The sequence below is a fragment of the Pinus tabuliformis genome, chromosome 2_1, assembly GCF_031772625.1.
Source record: "Pinus tabuliformis cultivar Carrire ecotype Pingquan chromosome 2_1, CPIR1, whole genome shotgun sequence".
Lineage (NCBI taxonomy): Eukaryota > Viridiplantae > Streptophyta > Pinopsida > Pinales > Pinaceae > Pinus > Pinus tabuliformis.
In genome coordinates, this window is record NC_142299.1 from 552,899,170 (window position 1) to 552,924,026 (window position 24,857).

A 24,857-nucleotide genomic window follows, 5' to 3' on the forward strand; every position below is an offset into this window, starting at 1 on the left:
CAAGGGAGTCGGAAAGAGGTATTTTAATGCACTGAGCTTTTCTTCAACGCTAAAAGAAATTGGTTTTTAATTAGGGTGATAGGTGCCTTTCTAGGTAAGGTCAATATATTAATTTTTGTTGGATTATTAATTTTTATTTTATAATAAAAATGAATGTGCGGTTTGATGGTAAGTCACATGGGTTGTTTTTGCTAAAAATTTCAATAATATTTTTTTTATTAATTTTATTGTTGAATTTTGAAATTTGTGAATAAAATTTTTAATAATAATTTTTTAAATTGGTATTTAAATTTCTAAGTTCACTTAATATGGATAAGTATCTTGTTTATCAATTATTTAATATTGATACTTCTTTTATTTATTAATGATTTAATTTATATTTTTGAATTAATAAAATTCAACATCATTTTCTTTCGGAGTTGTTTATCGAGATGGAGGAATTGAGAGGGCGACCAAAACTGTTGGAATCCGGGTAAAAAAACTTCAAAAATCTTATAGAGACACTGTTTGAATCATGTTTTTGATAGTGGAAATGGATTCAGCAACATCAAAAACGTCTAAAACACCTAAAATTATGAATTTTAACAACTTTTACTTAAATTTACAAAAATCCCACTAATTTTTTTCAAAATATAATCAAAATTTTACATAACTTTCCAAAAAAAACATTTTCAAAATATAACCAGAATTTCCATAACTTTGTAAAAAAAAAGCATAATGGTTAGAATGCGAACTTTTGATTATTATCATAAGTAAGTTCGAGGATTGCATCAAAACTTTTATGATGAAGTTCTTAATAATAATTTTTTGAATCATTAGTTTTTTAATCTCTGAATTCCTATTTAAATTTTCGCATTCACCTAATATTATCATATTTCATGGTAAATTCAGGGATTGCGAACCTTGGCTTTAAAGAAAACCCCACGTTCTACTCTATTGTGATACCAGAACCCGTGGGGCCGGGAACCCAACACTCTGGTTGTTCAGATAAGGATGCCACGTGACGCAATGGTACTACCAAGCCTGTAATGACGTCAAGGTGCGCACTGTTTATTTCCTCTTCCTATACATACTAAATTCCAAATCCCACATCCATCTCATAGCATTATTTCTCGCAGATCTCCGCGTCTGTGATGCATTTCTCCAATATCTGAGCGTTTGTCGTGTAATTCTCTGATCGTGTTGTATTAAGTTCTCGATCGGTTTCGACCATGGCAACCATGGCGCAATTGAGGTATGCCCAGGTTTCTTCTTCCACTATTGCTAATGCAAACCCTCTGGAGGGAAGGAAATCGGGGTTTACCAATGGGGGATTCGTGGATTTCAAGGGGAAATTTTCAGCTGTGCCGTTGTTTGCTAAAACCATATGTTCCAGAGGGGATTGTAGAAACCCAAAGCTTTCGAGGTAGACATTTCCGTTTTGCTTTTAAATATCTTCCTTTGCAATTTTATGCTTCTTGCTTGGTATTTTGCGAATTTGAAATGCACATGCGTTCAGAGTAACTTGCTGAGTTTCCACGCGTGCAGGGTTTCAGTTTTTCGTTAAAAACAATATTTGTACAGGGCTTGATTTTCATTTATCATATTAAGGCTTGTTCTCACGGGTATGATCTGTGATTCTTCCTTTTTAACGTAAATTGAACCAGGCGATTTGATTTCATTGCATTGAAGGTAGCGAGGGTGGCCAGGCCAGACTGATTACTGTGATCGTCAATACTGGAATCTGGACCTGGCAAAGTATTTTCAGATTGTCCACTGGAGGCCCGTAGTTGAAGTTTGAACTTGAACAGTTAAACTCTGTTTTTTTTTTTTAGATAAGCGTAAGTTCATGCCACTGGGGGTCCATAACGACCACTCATGAATTTTCCATTGTTATCGTTTATCCATGTATGATTTCATTGGTAGTGATCCAGATAATCTGGCGCACTTTTCAAAATACCTTTCTTATAAGGATCTAATAAAAAGTTATTAGAAAATAAGGGGTGGGGGGATAAATAATTAAAACCATTTTCAAAAACATTATGCGAAGAGTTACAGAGAATTTGCTGCTACTCTCTGTAGTATGTGCACCGTTAAATCTTCACTGCACAGAGATTTAACTACACATGTATTACAGAGAGTTACAATAAATGCTTTGCAACTCTGTGCTTATTGATCCAAAACCCATACTCAATTTTCCACGCCCTGAAGAGAAATCAAGCCTTGTCCATATTGCGTTGACTTGTTCTGGAATACCATGATAAGGTTCTATAGCCATTTCACTATGTTAAATGTAGTGTCAAGAAAAATAATTGTTTCCGATGGACCTAAATTAGTAATAGTGCCTTTGTCTATCTGATGCCAACCCATGCCATCGATGAATTTGTCAGTCAGAGCATCTCAATTTCGTTTTATCATTTGATGTAAACGATTCAAAGGGGGTTACTGAGAACTTTACGTATCCGAATTTGCTTTTAGTAGTATTTTTTTTTTCTCCTCAGAAAGATGAATTTTCTAACAAGATGAAAAAGTTGGGGCAGGGAATATTTTTGGGTTTCCTAACTTTAGTTGAACCAGCGAAAACCCCGCTGATATGCCAATCTTACCCGTTTGACCTGCAATTTTGACTAGTCTGAGTCAACGAGGGCTTTCTAAATTCTGTTTTTGGTCGTCTGGAGATCATTTTTCACTGTTTTTCCTTAGTTTTGAGAAGGTTTTTGCACTAGTAGTCTAGTAGTAAGGTTTCTCAAGAACGCTAAGGGCCTTCTGTTGTCACTCATTCCTGGGCTGTTTTATTCATTATGCATTCATATTTAATCATATGATTTCAAATTTGACTCGAGGTTGGAAATCAAACTTTAAGGTCTAAACTCATACCAGTCGTCCGAGAGACTTATGGGTAATGAATGGAGCCTTTTTGTATGGTTGTACTTCGCTATATGCAGAGTCATTGGCAGGTCTATTGGCGAATTTTTATTGAGGTCTATTGGCAAATTTCGACTGGCAGGTCGAAGTGAATTTTGAGCTGAGTCGAGTCTCCGTCCACCTCACCAATAAACCAACTTCCCATTAAGTTATTTTTTCATATACATTCGTTGACGTTGGAAGTACCTCTAACTCTCTATGATTAACCAAAATGTTTTCAGTTTACCATACATTCATCGCTCTTCAAAAGTCCTTTGTTGCTTGGTGAACATTCAGAAAGCATTTGACACGGTTCTGGCAGAGCCTTTGTTTTATAGTCTATGTGACATTGACATTTTGGAATCACTCTTGACTACCATCACGAGACTATTAGTTGGTTCTTTGTCGCTTCCATACAGCCAACGGCTTTTCAGATTTCATCTAAAGCACTTCTGGGGTTGATAAAAGGGTGTCCTCTTTATTTGACTTTTGTTGGAATTCACATTGATGTGCTAGAGTCTTTTCTCTTGGGTCATATTTGAGACGGTTATTGTTGTCTTTTACACCATGTGTTGATACTTGTCAGAGAGAGCCTAGAGTCTCCTTGTCAGGCACATCATTTAATATAAGCAGATTTCCCCTCATTGTTTAGGTGGAGTTGGGATCCAACCTCTTCACTTCAAGGTCATTTAACCTTTGGGCAGGATATCTCTACTCAACATTTTATTCGTTGAAAGGTCATTACTGCCTCATTAAGGTGCATTTAATATTGCAGTAGTTTAATTGTTAGATGTTTTTGTCCTTTTCCATGTAACTTTTCTGGTTAATTTTGGCTGAAATCCAGTAGGTATTTCTTGCAATTTTAAGTTTTAGTGATGTAATTGCAGAAATGAGTGCCCCAGCAGTTTTTCAGGGCACTTAATCCATTTTAACACTGCAGTTTAAACAACTTAAATTCACAATCTTGCCAAAAATTGTATCATCCAATTCTGGTGGAAAAGACAAAAACATCTAAAAATTAAACTACTCCATTAGTATTGGTTTTTGGAAAGACTTGGAGTTCTTTCTATTAGTTGAGTAAGTGGCCATCTCTCCAATCGTCTTCTTGCTAAATACACTAGTTCGCCTTTTGTTGACCAAGCAGAACCTGAATCCTAAATACACTAGTTCGCCTTTTGTTGACCAAGCAGAACCTGAATCGGGCTATCATAATGGACATTATAGACTTTATATCCAGGTCACCTAGATCATTCCTTTGGGGGTCCATACCCCAAAGACGACCTTTTATGTTGATTATTTTCTTGAGATAAGAGAGGGTCTTATTGTTTGGCCTTCATACATGCAATACATGCATAGACGCTGGATGCATGCCCCTAGGGTCTGGCTTGGTTATTGGGGGTTTCCCACAAAATTTGGATAGAGACAATTCACCATAGCTCGTGTTGGGCAAGCTTTCCCAATAATACTACTTATAAGAGCCCAAGACAAATTAGCATCTCAATTTTTGGCACCTCATCTAGTAGATGAGATTAGAAGGAGACACTATTACCTACATAGGGACTTGGGGCTTCCTTTACAGTGTACACCTTTTTTCGCTATCTTATATCTGTCTTCGCTATTTTAATTAGTGATATCTTGCCTTCTTCACAAGGGAAGTATTTAGAATTTTAGATATAGATCTCAGTCTCTATATGTCCTGTCCCAGCCAAAAGTCTTCAAAGGATCACCTTGTACTTCCTTATTGTTTCGTTTGACTGAGGTAACACGCAGCCGGAAGTATTTAGATATAGATCTCAGTCTCTATATGTCCTGTCCCAGCAAAAAGTCTTCAAAGGATCACCTTGTACTTCCTTATTGTCTCGTTTGACTGAGGTAACACGCAGCCTGATTGTCTCGTTTGATTGAGGCAACAAGCAGCAGGAATTCACAAGTCTTCAGCTTCCGGGATTATGTGACCTTGCATTACCTCAGTTTTATTAGGTATTACTCTTGGATCTGTCGGATGCCCCAATTTTCATTTGATTTCCATAGAGTTCATCAAGCATAAAGAGTATCTATTTCATATTTGTAATCCATTTTTTTCACAATCTCTTTTTGTTTGGTTTTTGGGTTATGTTTTAAAGTTTAAATCCAGTATAATGAGTATTTATCTCATATTTGTGATCTCTTTTTTCACAGGCAACTTCCTTTTTTATATATGCTATTCACCCTCCTCTATTAATGACATGTTACTGTTTTTATGAAAACCTTCTAAATCTAGAACATGGGTGGGACTCTTTGCAAATCGATTTCAAATACCAAAACTCCAGAGAAAACTTTAGTAAATTGTTCAAGTAATTTTCCTAAGTAGGAACCCCTTTAATGCCATTACAAACAGAGGGATTTCCTGAGAGTTTTCTGGTCATGGTACTATCAGCTATGACCCTTTCTGGTCATGGTACTATCAGCTATGAAGGGTCACTTTTGATAGCAGAATTCTTTTATAGAAGACCATGAAACGGATTATGACTCTTGAATCAATTGTTTTATTTTTAATTTGACGCATATTCATTATACGTGTCAGCTTCTCTTGATGTGGTTGCTTCTGTTAATATTCATTGAGATCTCCAAGTTGAAATTCAAGTGGGGTTCCAATTTAATGTTTTAAAATTTAAGTCAGACTCCCTTTGCCGAAACGAAACTCTCATTATTACACAACAACGGATGCTGTTCCTGACATCTGATGCGAACAAAAGCAAGTCTACATGCCGGAGGTCAGGTGGGGTTTCAGTTTAGTGGTAAGTGGGTTCTCTCCTACCAAGGCCAAACTTTCACTTTCTAATTGGCAACCATTTAGGAAACTCAAAATGAACTTGAACTTGGAAACCATTTAGGCAATCCAATTTGGAGAGTCAACTTAGCAGAGCTCGGCAAAAAAAGCCTCAAGAATAGCTTCGTATATTAAAAACCAAAGCATGTTTAATTAAATAGGTAAATTTAGGCTGAAGCCAGGTAAACTTGATCAAGATTGATGAAGCCTTGAACTCAAACAAACTGTGTCAGACGAGGAATGTTTGGCCCAGTTTGACCAAGTCTTGCCCTTTTGAGTAAGCTTAAACAAACTGTGTCAGACGAGGAATGGTTGGCCCAGTTTGACCAAGTCTTGCCCTTTTGAGTAAGCTTATTTTGGTGCTAATCGGAGTCCACTATGCGAGTATAATGGTTACTCTACACCTTTTCATCAACCTTGAGAGTTCACAAGTGTTGTAGCCAACGTGGCACAGCATCCTGCTAAGAGAGATGACTGATTAAGTCTGGTTTTCTGGTTTTCTGTCCAGTTTCTTTCTGGTTGGTCTCTTTTATGCAGCGTTCTTTGGGGACACTTTATCCAAAAGGGGGTGTCTGGGTGTGTTTTCTTCTGAAAGAGGGCATCTGGGTGCACATCTACCTCTTTTTTTCTGTCCAACAACCCTTTAAGATCAAGCAAAGTAAGAAGATAGAACTTTGGGGAGTTTTTCATTTTGGTAATTAATAGTAATACAAATTTTTCAAAGTAAAAGTTGACATTCTCCTTTATCTTACTTTTTATAAAGTGGACATTCTTCTTTATCTCACCTTTTATAAAGTTGACATTCTTTTTTATCTTACCTTTTCTTCCTCTTCCTTTATCTTAAGTTGATATTTTCCTTTCTCCTACTTTTGCCTCCTCTCCATTATCTCAAGTTGACATCTAACTTTATTTTACCTTTTCTTCCTTCTTCTTTATCTTAAGTTGCCATTCTCTTTTATCTTACTTTTTCTTTCTTTTATTTAAATTTTAACATTACTATTAGTTGTTTCAGGATGTTTGACCGTAGTTCCGACCTTGTTGGACTCCATATGGAGAAAGTAGAATTTCATATCCCATTCAGAATTCAGCAGACTTAACAATTTTCAGGAATTTAGAGTTGGCAGGATTATAGTGTTTTCACAAGATTGTACAATGATGATTTTGCATGGGATGAATTGTTGCTATTCGGATTTTATCATTATTGTTTTAGAAACTAAAACTCCTATGCTAGGAACTCCATCATCTCCCTGCCCCCTCAATTTCCTTAAAATTCGAGGCTCTCAGACATCCCAATGTACATCTCTCCCATCTTGGAAGTTTTGGTGAAACATTGCTTTTATGTTGTCAAAGTAACTGCTAATTCTTTCCCACACTCCTAGTTTTTGAACTCCATCATCTCCCTGCCCCCTCAATTTCCTTAAAATTTGAGGCTCTCAGACATCCCAATGTACATCTCTCCCATCCTGGAAGTTTTGGTGAAACATTGCTTTTATGTTGTCAAAGTAACTGCTAATTCTTTCCCACACTCCTGGGTATTGGCCCCATTAAAGAAAATGTTATGCTCTGCTAGCAACAGCTAGCTGATGTCACACACAAGCAGTAGTTGTTATACCTTCCATTTTCCACCTATTTACGGATGCTTCCATCAAATATGGAACTTTTAGTAAACATCAATTAAAAGCCTACATAGTACCTTGTTATTGATGAAATATTCATGAATATTTTTATCCTCACAAATGAACACCTAAAAGTTAAAACATTTAAAGTTATCCTCGTAAAGAATAAGTAATATGAGGACACTTAATAACCTGTCATGCAAGTGTTAGTATCTATGATCTCTTTGTAATACTAATGGACCCAGCTGTTTACTGATTTGATTTAGAGATCAAGAACCATTTTGATTTTATCATTTGTAATAGTCTTAGATTGGGTATTTGCAGGTTGAGGTGTGCACTTGCAGAACCAGAGACTAAAGTTGAAAAGAAAACAATTCTGCATGAGCTTTATGAGCAGCAGGGGCAGAGTCCTTGGTATGACAATCTCAGGCGTCCAGTTAGTGACTTGAAACCACTTATCGAAAGTGGAGTTCGAGGCATTACAAGCAATCCTACGGTACAAGAAGCAGCATATTTACTAATTGTATTGGGTCTCTTGCAAAAAGTTTTAGATTCGCATATATCTTTATTACTATGAAACTTATTTATATTTTTGTACAGCTGAAGTTAGGAAAGAATCTATGAAGGTCACTGAAAAATTAATTAAATTTATTTTGACTATGTCATGCAGATTTTTGAAAAAGCCATAATATCTTCAGATGCTTATGATGACCAGTTCAGGTATCCCTAGGCCTCTGTGCAGTTATCAGATCTACATTTGTTTTTATAAATCATGAAAAAACAGTTCCTATTTATTATTAGTTAATGTAGTATTTTTGTAATTATAAAATATAAACTTCAATAATGATTAATTCATATAAATGGATGGTTATTATGATAATGATAAGAGTTATGCAAGTATATTTACATGTATTGACCAGTTACAAGGTGAAGAGGTCTGAAAATTTTAAACTTTCATCAACCTAATAATAATAATAATTCTATTTATTACTATACTATATTATATATTTATAATATTATTATATTTAGTAAATTGTTACCCCTTTAAAAGTGTAATAATAATTCTATTTATTACTATACTATGTTATATATTTATAATATTATTATATTTAGTAAATTGTTACCCCTTTAAAAGTGTAATAAATAGGATATGTGTAATTGAACAATTTTTTTATTAGTGGCATCATCTATATTTTGTTGCAGAGGCTTGACTTGGTTCCCAACATGAACACCCGTGAGATTTCTTTATAGTGTGTGTATTATATTTTTAAGTCTGTTGATATATTAATTGAGCATGAAATTTTGATGTTCGTGTGTAACATATTTTTCTATTTTTATGGTTATATGTTTATTTTTTTTGCTTCCATCACTTGTAAAATATTATTAAAATTTTCTTTCCATTTTTATATTTAAATTTTAAATTAAGGTTTAACAATAATTTTTACTTCTTTTGTCCATCAACGGTTGTAATTATGAAGTAGTTCGTGGTGTACAAATAAACGTTTATTTGATTAGCAAATTGAAGTCTATACTGTGCGAATCTACAACTATTCTTACATTTGTATATTTATGATTCCTTACAACTATTCTTACATTTGTATTTTTATGATTCCTTTAAGCTTCAGAATCTTTGGTGGTAATTTCTTTCCTTATCAGGGTTGCAAGTGGTATAGCACATTTTCTTTCCTATTTTCTTGATCTCGGGTTTGATTAGATTTCCTTAAATGAAATGTGATATATTTTGTTATCGTTCTTGTATTTGTTCTGTCGACTCTATGTTGATTCTTATTTTATTAGATGCTTGAGAATAAAGTTATTGATATTTTTGCCGTTGTTTTCTCATATTTTGATTTATATTTAATGATGCATTTGTTCCCAAACTTAAAATTTTTAGGTTCTTTCCGTCCATTATTTTCAAATAATATGATTACTTATAAGCACATCTATATTCCAAAATACATTTGGTACCAAATTTGCAAACAGTTGTATCCCATTATTAGTTATATGTGTCATTTTTCAAAATATTTAATGTTTTTTTTTTTTCAATTTTGCTTTGTGTTCCATTAGGACGCATCCCTTAGGGTGGTGCGCCCTGACGCTCCCCCACGCTTTGGGAATGGATGGAGAAACTCTTGGGGAAACGTTTATCTCACATTCCCTTTTTAGCGGAAACGTTTATCTCACATTCCCTTTTTAGGGAAAAACTTGGGGAAACTTCGGGGACATTTTTTGGCCCTGAAACGCGACTCCTTTACCGAGGGGACATGGGACATGGGACATGGGACGCAAAGGGGATTCCAGGGGATGAAGGGGCGTCCTCCCATTTTTTTGTCTAATATTTTTTTGTAAAATATTAAAAATTAAAAAAAAATTACAAATTTAAATATACGAAAAAAACAAAAAATAAAAAAAAATGAAAATATATTAAAACTTAAAACTTACTAGTATTTCAGTGCCAAGTGCTTTCTATGTTTACTTTTAGTTTAGTATTCTATGGTTGGTTTAGACTTCAACATAATGTCAATGTCATTGTCATATGATGAATTTACTTTTTATCGTTTTTGAAAATTTGATGTGCATTGCATAATTTCAATTGTCAAATGATGAATTTATTAATTTAATTTAGATGTACCTTGCATCATGCCAAATGATGAATTTAGAAGGAACATTGCATAATGTCAAATGACTGATTCAATTTAGTAATTTACTTTTAGATTTACAATGTAGAAATGTCAAATGATAATTCTTAAATGATAATAGTTTAATATGTAATGATGATCATATTTAGTCTTTAGATGTACATTTCATAATTATTAAGATTTTTTATTTAGTTATTGACATATTTTTGAGATTTTATTTTTATATATTAAATTTTTAATAATTAATAATTTTATAATTTGTTCTCGGCGTGCGTTTCAAGTCCCGAAAACTCAGTGGAACATTGTAAATGATGAACATTGCATAATGTCAAATGATGGATTCAATTTAGTAATTTACTTTTAGATTTACAATGTGGAAATATCAAATGATAATTCCTAAATGATAATAGTCTAATATGTAATGATGATCATATCTAGTCTTTAGATGTACATTTTTTTTGGTAGGTAAGCACCCACGGGGGATTTGAACCAGTGACCTATTGCAAGGAGTGCCTTAAACCCATTCATCGTCAATCCAAAGCCCTCTGGGAATAGTCTTTAGTCTTGAGTGGGCCTAATGGTTAAGAGCATGTGTTTCCTCCTAAGAGGTCACAGGTTCAAAACCAGAGGGCGGTAGAGTATGTATGCCTTCGTAGACTTAAGAGTCAAATCGTTGCGCGGAGGTGTGTCTTTTGTCCCACAAATAAGGGGGTCTCATACACCAATTTGGTCTCTGACTTGGCTGTGACCTTAAAAATGGATATTATTATTATTACTATTAATTATTTAAGATTTTCTATTTAGTTATTGACATATTTTTGAGATTTTATTTTTATATATTAAAATTTTAATAATTAGTAATTTTATAATTTTTATGACTATGATGTCCATGTTTCCCCGAAAATTCCCTAAATTTTGGGGTTGCTTGTATATGACGCCCTTGTGCATATCTCCGCGTGCGTTTCTAGTCCCGGATACTCGGTGGAAAATTGATTTTTTTTACAAATACTCAATTAGGATCTTTCCATCCAATTATAGGATCTTTTCAAGAGCAGTGATGTCAATAATCCTTCCAATTATAAGACAATCATGATAAACCCTTTGTTTGCAAAGCTATTTGGAAGCATGCTAGGAAAAAAATAGCAAGTGGGTAGAAGAAAGAGATAAACGTGCTAAAGGGCAAGCAGGTTTTAGACCTAAACATTCCACAGTTGATAATTGTGTAACTTTAAGGCACAATTGAAAAAGTTTGGGAGAAAAAGGAAGAATTTTTTTGTTGCTTTGTTGATTTCAGAAAAGTGTTTGACATGGTTCCTAAGGATAAGCTTTGGCACAAAATGGAGGAACTTGGGGTTTCTAAACATTTGAGAGCAGCTGTGCATAGGTTATATGAAGATGTGAAAGTCAAAATTAGAATTTTAGTGGGCATTTCTTAAAGTTTTAGAAGCGATATCAAGGTCAAGCAAGGTTGCCTATTGTCTCCTACCCTTTTTGGTTTATATATTGACAAGCTTGAGGAGTGGTTAAATTCACAAGGGGGTGATGGTATCTATTTGGAAAAGTTTGTTATAATGCTTCTTTTGTATGCATATGACCTTATTCTGATTGCTAAATTAGCTCTTGGTTTGCAAGAACACTTACTATCCCTTGAGCATTTTTGTAGAAGTGCGGAGATGCGAGTCAATATTAGCAAAACGAAAGCAGTGGTTTCCTCTAAAAAATGAAAACATAACCAATGTAAGTTCTACTTTGAAGGTGACATTCTGGAAGAAGTTGCAGATTACAAATACCTCATAATCGACTTCAGCAAAAATCTAAGTTGGGATGGTTGTAGAAAGAAAATACTTGTGGGGGGTTGGAAAGCATTTTATGTTTTCAAAAGAGGTGTAGAGAGGCAAAGTTATGGGATTGGAAAACCATTCAAACTCTTTTTGGGCTTCTAGTGATTCCGATGGTTCTCTATGGTTGTGAACTATGGGCTAGCAGTACATTCAATTTGCAGTGGAAACAAATTGAGAAAATTCACAAGCGTTTGATTACAAACAAATTCAAGATTAAAAGTGCAGTTCCTTATGCTATTTTGTTAAGTGAAACAAAGGTTGCTCCTATTGAAGCAATTGCTATGGTGTGAGTCATAAGGTATTTAAAAAAATTGAGCAAATGGAAGAAGGTAGATGACCTAAGGTTGTTTTTAATGATTTATTGTGCAACAAAAAAAATACTTGGATGCAACAAAATAACAAATGATTTAATAAATGGGTTATTTGCTTGAACACGTGTCCCATAAACAACAAAGAGATACAAGATTTTGTTATGGAAAAGTTCCACAAGCGTACTTGGGATAAGGAGTTATGAAGAAAGAAAAAGTACTATATTGAAGTGTTTAATCTTACTCATAGTCATCAACCAAAAGCATACATAGCGACCGATATTTTTTGGAGAGCCATGTGCGACAGAAAAAATATTTGGAAGTAACAAAATAGCAAATGGTTTAATAAACGGGGTATTTGCTTGAACACGTGTCCTCAACAAAGAGACAAAAGTTTTTGTTATGAAGAAGTTCCACAAGCGTACTTGAGATAAAGAGCTAGGAAGAAAGAAAAAATACTATATTGAAGTGTTTGATCCTACTCATAGTCATCAACCAAAAGCATACATAGAGCTAAAATTCTTATTTTTTAGTTAAGGACTAATTTTTGTGAAATAGGGCATTGGATAAGGCCAAAACGGGTGTGGGAGGAAAGAGTGCATTTTTTGTTCTTTTCGAAAAGTGGAAACAGAAAATCATTTCATTTTAGAATGTGAGGCCTTCAAAGACAACAGGGAAAAGTTATGTGGATACACTAGCAGCAAGCTCTTGGGATAATTCTTTTAGAGAAGCTAGGAGCATTTATTGCAAGGCTTCATAGAAAATTTGTCCTTTTTAGTAAGGACTAATTTTTGTGAAATAGGGCATTGGATAAGGCCAAAACTGGTGTGGGAGGAAAGAGTATGCATTTTTTGTTCTTTTCGAAAAGTGGAAACAGAAAAGCATTTCATTTTAGAATGTGAGGCCTTTAAAGACAACAGGGAAAAGTTATATGGATACATTGGCAACAAGCTCTTGGGATAATTCATTTAGAGAAGCTAGGAGCATTTATTGTAAGGCTTCATAGAAGAATGTGAGGCCTTTAAAGACAACAGGGAAAAGTTATATGGATACATTGGCAACAAGCTCTTGGGATAATTCATTTAGAGAAGCTAGGAGCATTTATTGTAAGGCTTCATAGAAAATTTGTCCCATAGGCTATTTTTAGCCTCATGAACTTTAAAATAATTTCTTTTTTCTTTTTTCCATTATTTTCAAATAATATGATTACTTATATTCACATCTATACTCCAAAATCCATCTTCTACGTATCTCATTATTAATTATATTTATCATCTTACTCCAAAATCCATCTTCTACGTATCTCATTATTAATTATATTTATCATCTTACAAAATATGTAATGAATTTTTAAATTCTATCCCTTATTTTTTTTACAATTACTCAATTTTATCCCATAATTTTATGTGACTCTTCATGTCACTATTATTATCCTCTCATTTGCAATTTGTCATTTTATCCATTTCCATGGAGAATTCATTTTTTAAATTATATATATATATATAAATAAAAAGATATGATTTTTTTTAAAGATAATAATATGTTATAATATTTATTGGGCCAAGAGGGGCTTTATAATCTAGTATATGGATTCTGTTTTATTGGTGTAAATGTTTGTTTGTAAAACATTACTTCATTACAAAATAATAAAAGGTTAAAAGTAATATAGAACCCAATTTAAGGGAAATGTTGTAGGTCAGTTAATGAAGGTAAACATTTGAATCTTGATTCAATAAATAATAAAATGTTAAAACTAATAAAAATAATAAAATAATAAAATTTAATTTGTTGTATTGTAATTTTATTTTTATTAATAGAATTACCAACAATAAAAAAAATCATAATTTACATATAACATTAAAATATACGGATAAATAGTAGCTATACATTAATTCATTTAAAATAATTATTACTATATTTAATATAATTAAGAAGCACATAAAACTTAATACTTACAATAATACTCCATTTTACTATGGATATTATTAGTTAGTAAATAGTTTTGTTAGAATATTATGGTCCAATACCATGATATGTCAATATCACATGTGCAAAACTATAACTCATTTCACAATCAAAATATTTTATATTAATTTAATTTTATAATATTTTTTAATTAAATCTCAAAGCAAAAAAGTTATAAGTTATAATTATTTTTGAAATATATCTTATTGTCTATTCTCACTATTATTAAAAATATATTTTGTAGTTTAATAATATATTTTGTAGAGATTAAATCACTAGTTTAATAAAATAAAAAAAAAATATTTTTAGAAATGTGAGATTTATATGATCTAAATAATACTATTAAAAATTGTGGTAAATCCATTTTATTTTAATTAATTAAAAATATATACCCATGATAAATCCATTTTATTTTAATTAATTAAGGATATATACCAACTTATGAAATGAATAAAATCTATAATTCTTTTTCTTTAAGATTCAAGTTTTGTATTAAAAAGGATATTTGATATTTTTACGCACTTGTAGATTAAGATTCAAGTTTTGTATTCAAAAAGGATATATTATATTTTTTTGTGGGGCACTTAGTAGATTGTGAGTTAAAATAGATGTGTGGAGGTTTATTTTTTAATTAAGGTTACTTTCAGTCGTCGTAACTTGGTTTGATTTATTTACGACTTGGTTTGATTTATTTATTAATTAAGGTGATTTTAAGTTGTCCTTAACTTTTAAGGTGAGGATAAATTTAAATTATGGTTACGTTCAATATAGAATGAAAAAACGGAAGAACTACGTACCTCTAAAACTATTTTGAGGGAGGATTGGTTGGGTATGGGGGGCAGTTTTATCTCCAAAGGTGTGAATTCACAGAGAAAAGTCGACAGCCTACAATGGAGATTGGATTTGACGAAAAATGAAGCGCACGGTTTGCAGGCGTCTGTACGACGCAGGGAGGTTTATGCACGGGAGAGTGTACTCCATTGTACGGATTAAACAGCGGCCACAACACGAATGAATTGCAGAGATTGGCGGCGTTGGTACAGACGGTGTCTATGAACGGATTTAACTGAGTCTACAGATTATTTGTAGGGATTGGCAACGGAAGAGCGGTGTACAGTCGCACAGAGGATAATTCACAGCTTGGAACAACAATTGAAGGGAGGTTGCTCTGATGATTTGTGGAGTATGTCGAAGTCATTGGTTTTAACTTTTTGCTTTGTTTAAATTCCTGTTTCTGTGGGGAATGTGTCAAGTGTTAAAACAAATGTCCCAAAAGACTGGTTGGGTCAGGAAGCATGCTGCAATTGTAATTAAAATCTTGCTGCAGTTTTATCATGTGCAGAGATGGGGATTAACAACGTTCCTATCGTGAAACATTCTTTTGTCATCTTGCAATGGGTGAATTGGAGAGCTGTGAGTCAAATTTATCCTTTGAGCCTGCTTTTGCCCATACTTCTACTGGATCATAGTGTGCCAAAATAGTATTCATACTTCATATGCTGAGTACACTATCTAATTCTTTCTTTTCGAAATAATACACATAGCATATAAGGTATTTCCAAGGGAAGCCCATCTGTTGTGCCTCATTCAATTGACTAGGGTTAGATTTGGTTAGCTTGCCATGTTCTTGACAATCCTTTTGTTTTCCATTAGATTTGGTTAGCTTGCCATGTTCTTGACAATCCTTTTGTTTTCCATTTTAGATTTCTTTATTTGGAATTTTTTTTTTTTTTTTTGACTACAACCTTATTGTTTTATGCATTTATTTGTTATGTATGTGCCATGACACTGTATTTTACAGATCACCGTCGATTCCATCAGTAGTGGTAGCCATGAAAGGACAGTTGGGTCAGTAAAAGTGGAGTAGTGCTATAACCTCCACCAAGCCTCTATTCCTCAAAATAGTGGTCGACGCATTCCCTTTACGGGGTCGTTGATTAGTGGATTTTAATTTCTTATACTGGGCTTCGCAAACTTTAGTAAAGAACTGTGAATCCTGTTGAATCCTTTAAACAGTTGGTACTGGCTAGCTTCTTGCAGCTGCATAATCATATAGTTTAAAGCTGGAAAATGTTGCAGGTGTTAGTTTTTTCTTCAAAGTTCCATCGTGAAAGTTGTTCAGATATCTGTATCATTCATCTCTGGAAAAATCACTATGTTGTTTCACAGGCAACTTATTAATGAGGGAAAAGGAGTTGAGGACACTTATTGGGAGCTTGTAATAAAAGATATCCAAGATGCATGCGAATTATTTGAACCCATTTATGATGCAACTGGAGGAGCAGATGGTTATGTTTCTGTTGAAGTCTCCCCCAGACTCGCACTCGAGACAGAAGGCACTATTGAGGCTGCTAAGTGGCTTCACAAAAGAGTCAATCGACGCAATGTCTACATTAAGATTCCAGCAACTGCAGAATGCATTCCATCTATAAAGCAAGTTATTTCACTTGGTATCAGCGTCAATGTTACTGTAAGTTCATTATTTTCTCTTATGGTTTCTTTATTTTCCTTCTTCTTAAGTAAATGAACGCATTATTTTCAGTGATCAATGGTTGCTTCATAGGTCTAAATATTGTAGCCCAAAATGATTTGGTATAAATTGTGTTTGCTCCAAATTTAAGCTGAAACATTGGTAAGGTACGAGACATTTTTTGTTTTTTCGCTGCTCATTTTCACATTACAAAATGGTGCTCAAGTTTTTTGTAATTTCAAGGCACTGGATAATGAGAAACCCAATAACCATGAATGACATTTTTAGGAGTTCTGAGTATGGCCATTCACAGTGTCAATCTTTTCCTTTTAAGAACATGTTGGCTTCATATTCTTTGGCAAAGAAGAATGTAGATCTTAAGGAAGGAAAAATCAAAGAATAGCTTTCTAGAAATGTGCAAATATCATTTCTGGGAATGTTATCAAGGGTACAGAAAGAAACTTATCGGAATACCAGAAAATATCTGTAATCATAATCGTAAACCTGTTGGCTGTCCCTTGGGAAAGCATCAAATAACTTTGCTGAATTGATTTCACTACTTTAAAGTTTGCATTTGCGTCTAGATAAGAGGATAGAGAAGCTAGGAATCTAGGGAGAGTTCCTCCCACTAGACTTGTTAAAGAGCAATTGGTTCGGTTTCCATAAAGGGATAAAGGGTCTTAAATGTGACAGAAATGGAGTCATCCTGTACTCTTGCAAAATGAATATCAGAGCCTTTCCTTGATGAACAGGAGAAAAACATTTACGCACTGACAAAGTTTAGAAGAAAGCCACCAATGACTAGTGATGGCCAATGATGTCCTTTGTTCTCGGTATATTATGCTGGAATACTAAACATTTTCCAAAAAGGCAAGGTTCACAGTCTCTTTTTTGTAACCTTTAAGAGCAGATAGGATTAAATGATTAAAGGGGGTCTCTCCTTATCAAACAGTGGGAGAAATTCAAAGAAAATTTGGAGTCATCCTGTACTCTTGGAGTCATCACTGGCAATCACCAGTCATCATTGGCAATCACCAATCAAACAGTGGGAGAAATTCAAAGAAAATTGGAGTCATACTAAATCCTTCCAAAAAGGTGAGGCTCACAATCTCTTTGTAGTAATCTTTAAGAGAAGATAGGATTGAAGGATGAATGGGGGTTTCTCCTTATCAAACAGTAGAGGAATTCAAAGCAAATGAAGAGACTAAAGGAAAAGAAGAAACTAGCAATCAGGGAGCATGGTTTACAAGAGATGGAACACAAGCCCTAGGATTCTACACGAGTGTGTATTCATTTGCATTCGTTAGTTGCCTTTATGTGTAGATGTGAAGTATTGCATATTTATATTAATTTTAAAAGTTGATAATCGATGTTATGATATTCTTTCATTATTTGAATTGGCTAAGAATTGGAATTTTGAATTTAATAAAAAATTAAAAACAAATCAGTGCATCGAATTTTGAATTTAATAAAAAACAAATTAGTGCATGGAATTGCTTATTGTAAGATTTAAACCAGACTGATTTGTATTACAGTTTACTTCTGTATATAATTGCTCACTCACAGACACCAGGAGTCGATTAGTCACAGCTCATCTATGGAAATATCTTTATTAGGAACCAATTCTGTTTTGCATAAGTATGAACTCCATGTGCAAAACTTATATAACGAGGATTGTACAACTAAGTTGCACTCTAAAAGATATATATTAATATATGCTCTTCACCCAGCAGCTGGAAAATTGTGATTATGGTGGCTTTGATTGATTTGATATACATAAGCAAAATGAAACACGATAGTGCTGCATTATTAATTCAAATTTTTAGGTATGTAATCCTTGGTAATTTTCAAGTTATTTTATGATCTGAATATTTATTTCACCCATTGCTTTAAAATATTGTTTTTAATCTGGTTAAACCTTCATACTTTTGCTGTGGGTTTATTGGAGAATTAAACCTTCATACTTCTGCTGTGGGTTTATTGGAGAATTAAACCTTCATACTTCTGCTGTGGGTTTATTGGAGAATTGGTTGAGCGGTGCCCTGTTGATATTATGATGACGCATCTTCGAAGTCCCGAACTGTTATTTTATAAAATTTTCAATGTATTTATCATTTCTCTAAATTTGCTTTGTACTGCAGCTTATTTTTTCACTTCCGCGATATGAAGCTGTGATTGATGCATACTTGGAAGGTCTAGAATCTTTCAAGGGTGATGATCTTTCAAAAGTCACGAGTGTTGCTTCCTTTTTTGTAAGTCGTGTTGACACGCTTGTGGACAAAAAGCTTGAAAAGATCGGAACTGATGATGCACTTTCACTCAGAGGGAAGGTATGCCGCCTGAATTCTGTATGCTTTTCTTCTCTTTATGATGCTTGTTATGATTTTAAGGTCCAATCAACAGCCTCTTGTTAGAGTTTCCTCTGAGCATATATATTGCATGATGTAGGCTGCCACGGCACAAGCCGTTCTTGCGTACAAACTATATCAGGAAAAGTTCTCTGGCCCTCGATGGGAAGCTCTTGAAAAAAGAGGGGCAAGAAAGCAAAGAGTATTGTGGGCCTCAACTAGTGTAAAAAATCCTGCATACCCAGATACGCTATATGTTAATCCTCTGATCGGCCCTGACAGTGTAAGTGGCATATTTGTAGTTTAGGCTGGTGCTTATATTGATTAAAATAGTTGCATTCTCTTTTATGAGAAATAATTTACACTCTTGCTTGACATCAATGTTTTAATGTGTAACGTCCTTTGTTCCCAGGTCACGACAATGCCAGATCTTGCACTCCAGGCCTTCATGGACCATGGCAAGGTTTCTAGAACTATTGATGCAAATTTTGAAGAAGCAAATAATGTCTATAACGCAATTGAAAAGATAGGAATTGACTGGGCTGAAGTTGGCTCCTTACTGGAATTGGAAGGTGTTGAGTCTTTCAAGAAAAGCTTCGATAGCCTTCTTATTAGTCTCGATGGAAAAGCAGATCTCCTTAAAAAGACGAATTCATAGATTAGGGTCTTATTTATATCAGTCTGGACTCTGCAGTGTTTGCATATGGTTTGTTAGGTAATGCTAACATAACTAAACACTGCAGAGGGATGAATTGTGATTCTGCCAGAGTATATGGATCTGTTTTGTTAGCTTACTAAGAATGTTTGTAATAGTCGAATATGCAGTGCTTACATTGCATGATGTATTGGATGTTACATGTGAGGGTTTCTATGAGAATTACCAGCTCACTTTCATTAAAGCTTATCCAAAAAAATGAAATATGAGAATTACGTGCTTGGTTTCATTAAAGCTTATTCAATGAAGCAAAAATTACATTCAACGTCGTCATTATCCAAACGAAATCTGATGTCATTTCAACACATACATCCTTTCCCATAAACTTTTGATGGTCACTTGTGCATTGTACCATAAATAACTTCATAATTTTTTTCACATTGCCAATGGGTAACTTTTTATTTTATATATATATATATATATCTTCAACTATTTCTTTTAATGATTAATTAAATCATTGTTTTAAAAATTCTCCCGAATGAATAAAAGAAATGGAGAAATAGATAAATATTGATAGATATTAATTCATAATAAACATCAAAACATTTTTTCATAATATGCATTATATATTTCAAATCACTAAAATTTAAAAAATTACAAAAATTAACTGAAGTATAACTTTATTTAAAATCATTATTGTTATTATTAATGATAAAAATAATTAATATATAAGTTAAACATATATACATTTTGAAAAAACATTTAATAAAATTCTTAATTCTCTAGATTCACCACTCTCATGAAAATTTTTAATTTGTAAATAGGCTTTGTTATAATATCATGGGCCAATACCATAACTCATAATACCAAACACTTAAAAAACCATAACTCATTTTGTATGACACTTGTTTATATGTCATTTATTTTAACTAATAAATTTAATTAGAAGGGTAAACAACATAACTGCTTTGAAAATAAATCTCAACTATTTGTGTATGCTAGTAAAAACATTTTAAAATATTTTATGGATAGTTAAATCCCTACCATTCACTTGATAATGAATGATAATTAAATTAAGAATATGGAATCCTTATTCCAAAATAGAAGTTGCCTATCAACATAATAAACCATTTTTGATTGTTACTTTTTATGTTGATGCTATTAGATGTTTCATGCAAACACTTCACTTACCTTTATTTTTTATTTTTATGTAGTAAATAAAACTAATAATAATTTTCTTATTTTTTTTAGAATTTAATGCTTCAAACATGTGTAAATATACTTTTTTTTTGGTAGTGCTTGGTTTTTGATGGGTCAAATTTCATAAATGTAAACTTCTTTTTAGAATGCAAAACTTGAAAAAAGGTTTACATGTCAAAAGATTTATTTGAAATATAAAGGTAAACATTAACAATGGTTCTCTCTGGATAGACATCTATTCTTTATAGATACAACACATAGAACTTCGTCAACCCAAAACATCAATTTTACATTCTTGAAAAACATCATGGAACATACCATATTTAAGATTGTTTTGCTCATTCTTTCAACTACTCCATTATGTTGGGGATTATAAGGTAAAGTTGTTTGATGTTTGGTCCCATGCTGACGAAGACAATTTTCAAATTCATTTGAAGTGTATTTTTTTTCCATTATGAGTGCGAATAGAGCCAATATGAGATTGTGCATTATTTTCAATCCATGCATGAAAGCTCTTGAATGTTTGAAAAACATCATATTTGTTCTTCAATAAATAAACCCGACACATTATGGTGTAGTCATCAATAAATGTCATGATATATTTATTTCCATTTGCAGAAGGAACAAACATTGGGCCACATAACTTTGAATGAATAAGTTAAACTTTTCTATGTGGTTTGGAATGTGAATCATGAAAACACTGTTTGCTGTGTTTTCCTAAGATACAAGCATCACATTGCTTATGTTTCCTAAGAATTGTAGGCAAACCAGTGATACCACTTTTCTTCAACATGTGAATGCTGTCATAATTTACGTGTCCAAATTTAGAATGCCATAAAAGGCTTGATGAAAATGTACCATCATCATAATGAGAATTGTATGAGAAGTTTTGTGCACAAGCAAAGGTACCTTGCCGCTTCAGAAGTCTTTCTTCTTCTATCTTTGTCATGACAAGTGAGTGATCTAATGCTCTTCTGACCTCAACCTTGCCATCAAACATATGAATGGAGTGTCCTTGCTGGGGGATGTGAACTAAAGACAACAAATTTATCGTCAACTCCGGGTGGTATAGAACATTATGTAGAAGAATGTTTGGAAGATCAGACAATTTGAACTTGATGGTGCCAAGCCTTAATGGCTCGAGTTTTGATTTGTCTGCAAAGTGCATTGCTCCATCAACATTGTTAGTGAATTCTTAAAAAAAATATCCTCTAAAATTCATGTGGCAAGTTGCTCCTGAATCAAACAACCAATCATTTTGCCAAGAAGCAAGTGAAGCATTAAACAAGTTTTTAGTTATTCCAATATTACAATGTGCCACAAAGTGAGTGGATTCAGGTGCTTTACCTTTCTCTTTGTCATGGGTTTTACCTTTGGCTTCATTTCTTTCCTACTCAATTCTATCCCAAAGAAACTTACATGTGGATACATCATGCCGATCTCTATTGCAGCATATGCAATGAAGATCAGGTTGTTTTCCTTGAAACTATTTGCCCCCCTGCCTCTAAAATTCCTTTTTTCTTCCTCCTCTTCGACCACTTTTTTCTTTAGAAGAATCTTGAGCATGATTATGTGCAAGACACAACTTCTTCAGAACATTGAGGAGTTGTCTTCTTCCCAAAACCCTTTTCTCTCTCAACAAAATTCTTCTGAAGGGAGTCATAGGTAATCTCCTTGAGGTTTCCACTTGCTTGCAATGCCTCAAGATAATTTGAATAATTGGGATATAGTGCCTTGACATAAGCTATGAGAGGAATGTCTATTTAAACACTAGTGGTTTTGATATCATGCATAATAGATCTTACTTCTGATGCTAAAGCAAGAGGGTCATCAATTTTGAATTCATGACTTAACAATTTAATCATCAATTGTACAACTTCAAGTTCAGAGTGTGAGTCATAGAGTTCCTTCAACTTATGTAAGGCTTCAAAAGCATTTGAAAATGGTGAAATATGGCGACTCACCTCTATTATCGTTCTGTATTTTTGAAGTTGTGGGAGTAAATACATTGGACAACATCAAACCACTTTTGAAGCTGGGATCTAGCTTTGCCAACGTCAGAGAGGGATCTCTCTTTATGATTTAGCTTGGTTTTTAAGTTGATTTTAGGCTAGTTATGATTATGCTTAGTTGTTTGTTTGAATTTATTTGATTGGTTTGGTTAGTTGATCTAATCAAATTATTTTCTTTCCATTGGGCTATGGAGTCAAATAAAGCCCGATGTTGCACCAAATGTTTAAAAGAGTAATCACAGGGCAAGCTAGTTACATTTACTGGATCTTTAAATTGAATTATGAAATGGAGAAAAAATGCGTTTCAGTAGTGATTGAAAAGCATTTAAGAAATTTTCAATCAAATTTCAGAAGAAAACATACAAATTGTAAAACCAGTCCAAATAAGGTGTTCAATTAACATATCTTATTTTTCACATTTCCTGTTTTACAATTACATTTAAGATGATTAACACTCAGAGAATAACAACGAAAACAACAATTACAATAAGAAAAACATCACCAGTAAATTGCAACACAAGAATCCTTTGAAAAGTTTTTGTATTAATGATGCTCCAGCAACGTGGAAAAGTACAATGCTTGATAAAAAGAATTACAATGATCAGGAACTGACCCTCAATATTTCGAATGAATGAAGTATTTAAACAAAAAATTCCAAAAAGATTACAATCAATGCCACATTGAAATGACATTCTATTATTAATTACAAAATATTTGAATTGATTAATATGATCAAAAGAGGTGAATTTAGCAAAGTGATTTGGTGGTCTGGCACTATTTTGGCGGAGAACAATTGTTGAGTTGCCACTATTTGGGTGTTGCGCTGGTGAAGTTGATCTTTTCTTTAGTCCTGAAACTCACATAATTTATCCCATCGCTCTTCATCTGGAATGGTGATTTTTGTTGCCTTGCGTTATATTTCATCTAACTCGGTATACCAAGCAAATGTGGGTTTTACTACAAAAATATGCTTTATCTCATGCTAGATGAAACTCATGCTATTTATAGCTTTGAAAAAATCTCCCTGTCATAGCACTTTTAATGTGGGAAGACTTGGTGGTATCCTTTGCAGTGTCTTGAAGCTACTTCTTATAATCTTCCCTGGTCATTAGTTTGTCATTGATTACAAATAAACAAGGTAGACCCTCCTTGTTTAATGCTTCTATTCTGGTGAAAAATCTGTTGGATCTATTTCCAAATCGTGACATTTTTCTGTAAGCTGCACAACCAAGTTCTTCTTTGTCAGAACTTTCTTCACTTCTAAGATTGTTTATGTCCTGTCAACTATTCCCAAATCATCCAACTCATATCTGTTTTTGGAATTGAGAAACTTGATGATGTTGTTCGTTGTCGCAGGCATATCGCCCAATTCGTTGTTAATAGTGGAAATGGCCTGATTGGCTTTCTCAATCAACTCTTTCCGTTCAAATATAATATGGATACATGGCTAGATTTCATCCATTGCCTCAATGATATTGTTCCATATAATTTCTTTAACTTGGGCCAGTGTGTGGCCAATAGAGGATTCAATCGTTGATTTCCTCCATATTTCTATTTGGTTTTGAGCTCTTTGTAGCGCTGCTGCATGGAAAGTTTCAGTCTTTGTCTTCTGGTCTTGTAGAAGATTGAATTGAGCTTGCGATCTTTTGATTTCCTCTGTTTGGAGAGACATATTCTCCACTGCACTTGCCAATTGATCTAAACATTCCTTGTGTTTGTTGTAGAAGATGTAGGTGTAGGAATTGTTGTAAGAGGCACTATTTGCAAACGAACAATATACATCCTGACAACTTGCTCCTTTTCTTTGATGATTTTCTCCATCTCTGTTTCCATTTGTTTCAACTGTGCACTCTGCTCCATGATGAGCTTCATCATGTCTGTCTTCTGTGACTCTGTCTCTTCAATGTCTTTGGCTAGAGGGTCTTATGTGGCTGGTAGCTTTCACTGTTTTCTCAATGCTACTATGTTAGTATTATTCTTTCTTACAAGTTCTTCTGCAACATTGATATTTGTAGGATCATATCCTACTTTGACTAGCAAGTCTTTTAGAGCTTTGAACCTTGTGTCTTTAGCTAGTGAAGAGACTTTCTCCATCTTTAATTGTGACTGGA

The 24,857-nt window shown here is 33.5% G+C and overlaps 1 protein-coding gene across 1 annotated transcript; it reads left to right on the forward strand.

Annotated features, from left to right (window-relative positions):
* The first annotated feature begins 1,086 nt into the window (after positions 1 to 1,086).
* On the forward strand, positions 1,087 to 19,778 carry LOC149201565 (uncharacterized). The gene is made up of 7 exons (XM_089402956.1): positions 1,087 to 1,405; positions 7,633 to 7,804; positions 7,979 to 8,028; positions 16,231 to 16,531; positions 18,673 to 18,861; positions 18,980 to 19,162; positions 19,292 to 19,778. The coding sequence occupies exons 1-7, from the start codon at positions 1,212 to 1,214 to the stop codon at positions 19,535 to 19,537; spliced, it is 1,335 nt and encodes a 444-aa protein (XP_089259082.1). The 5' UTR covers positions 1,087 to 1,211; the 3' UTR covers positions 19,538 to 19,778.
* The last annotated feature ends 5,079 nt before the right edge of the window (positions 19,779 to 24,857 follow it).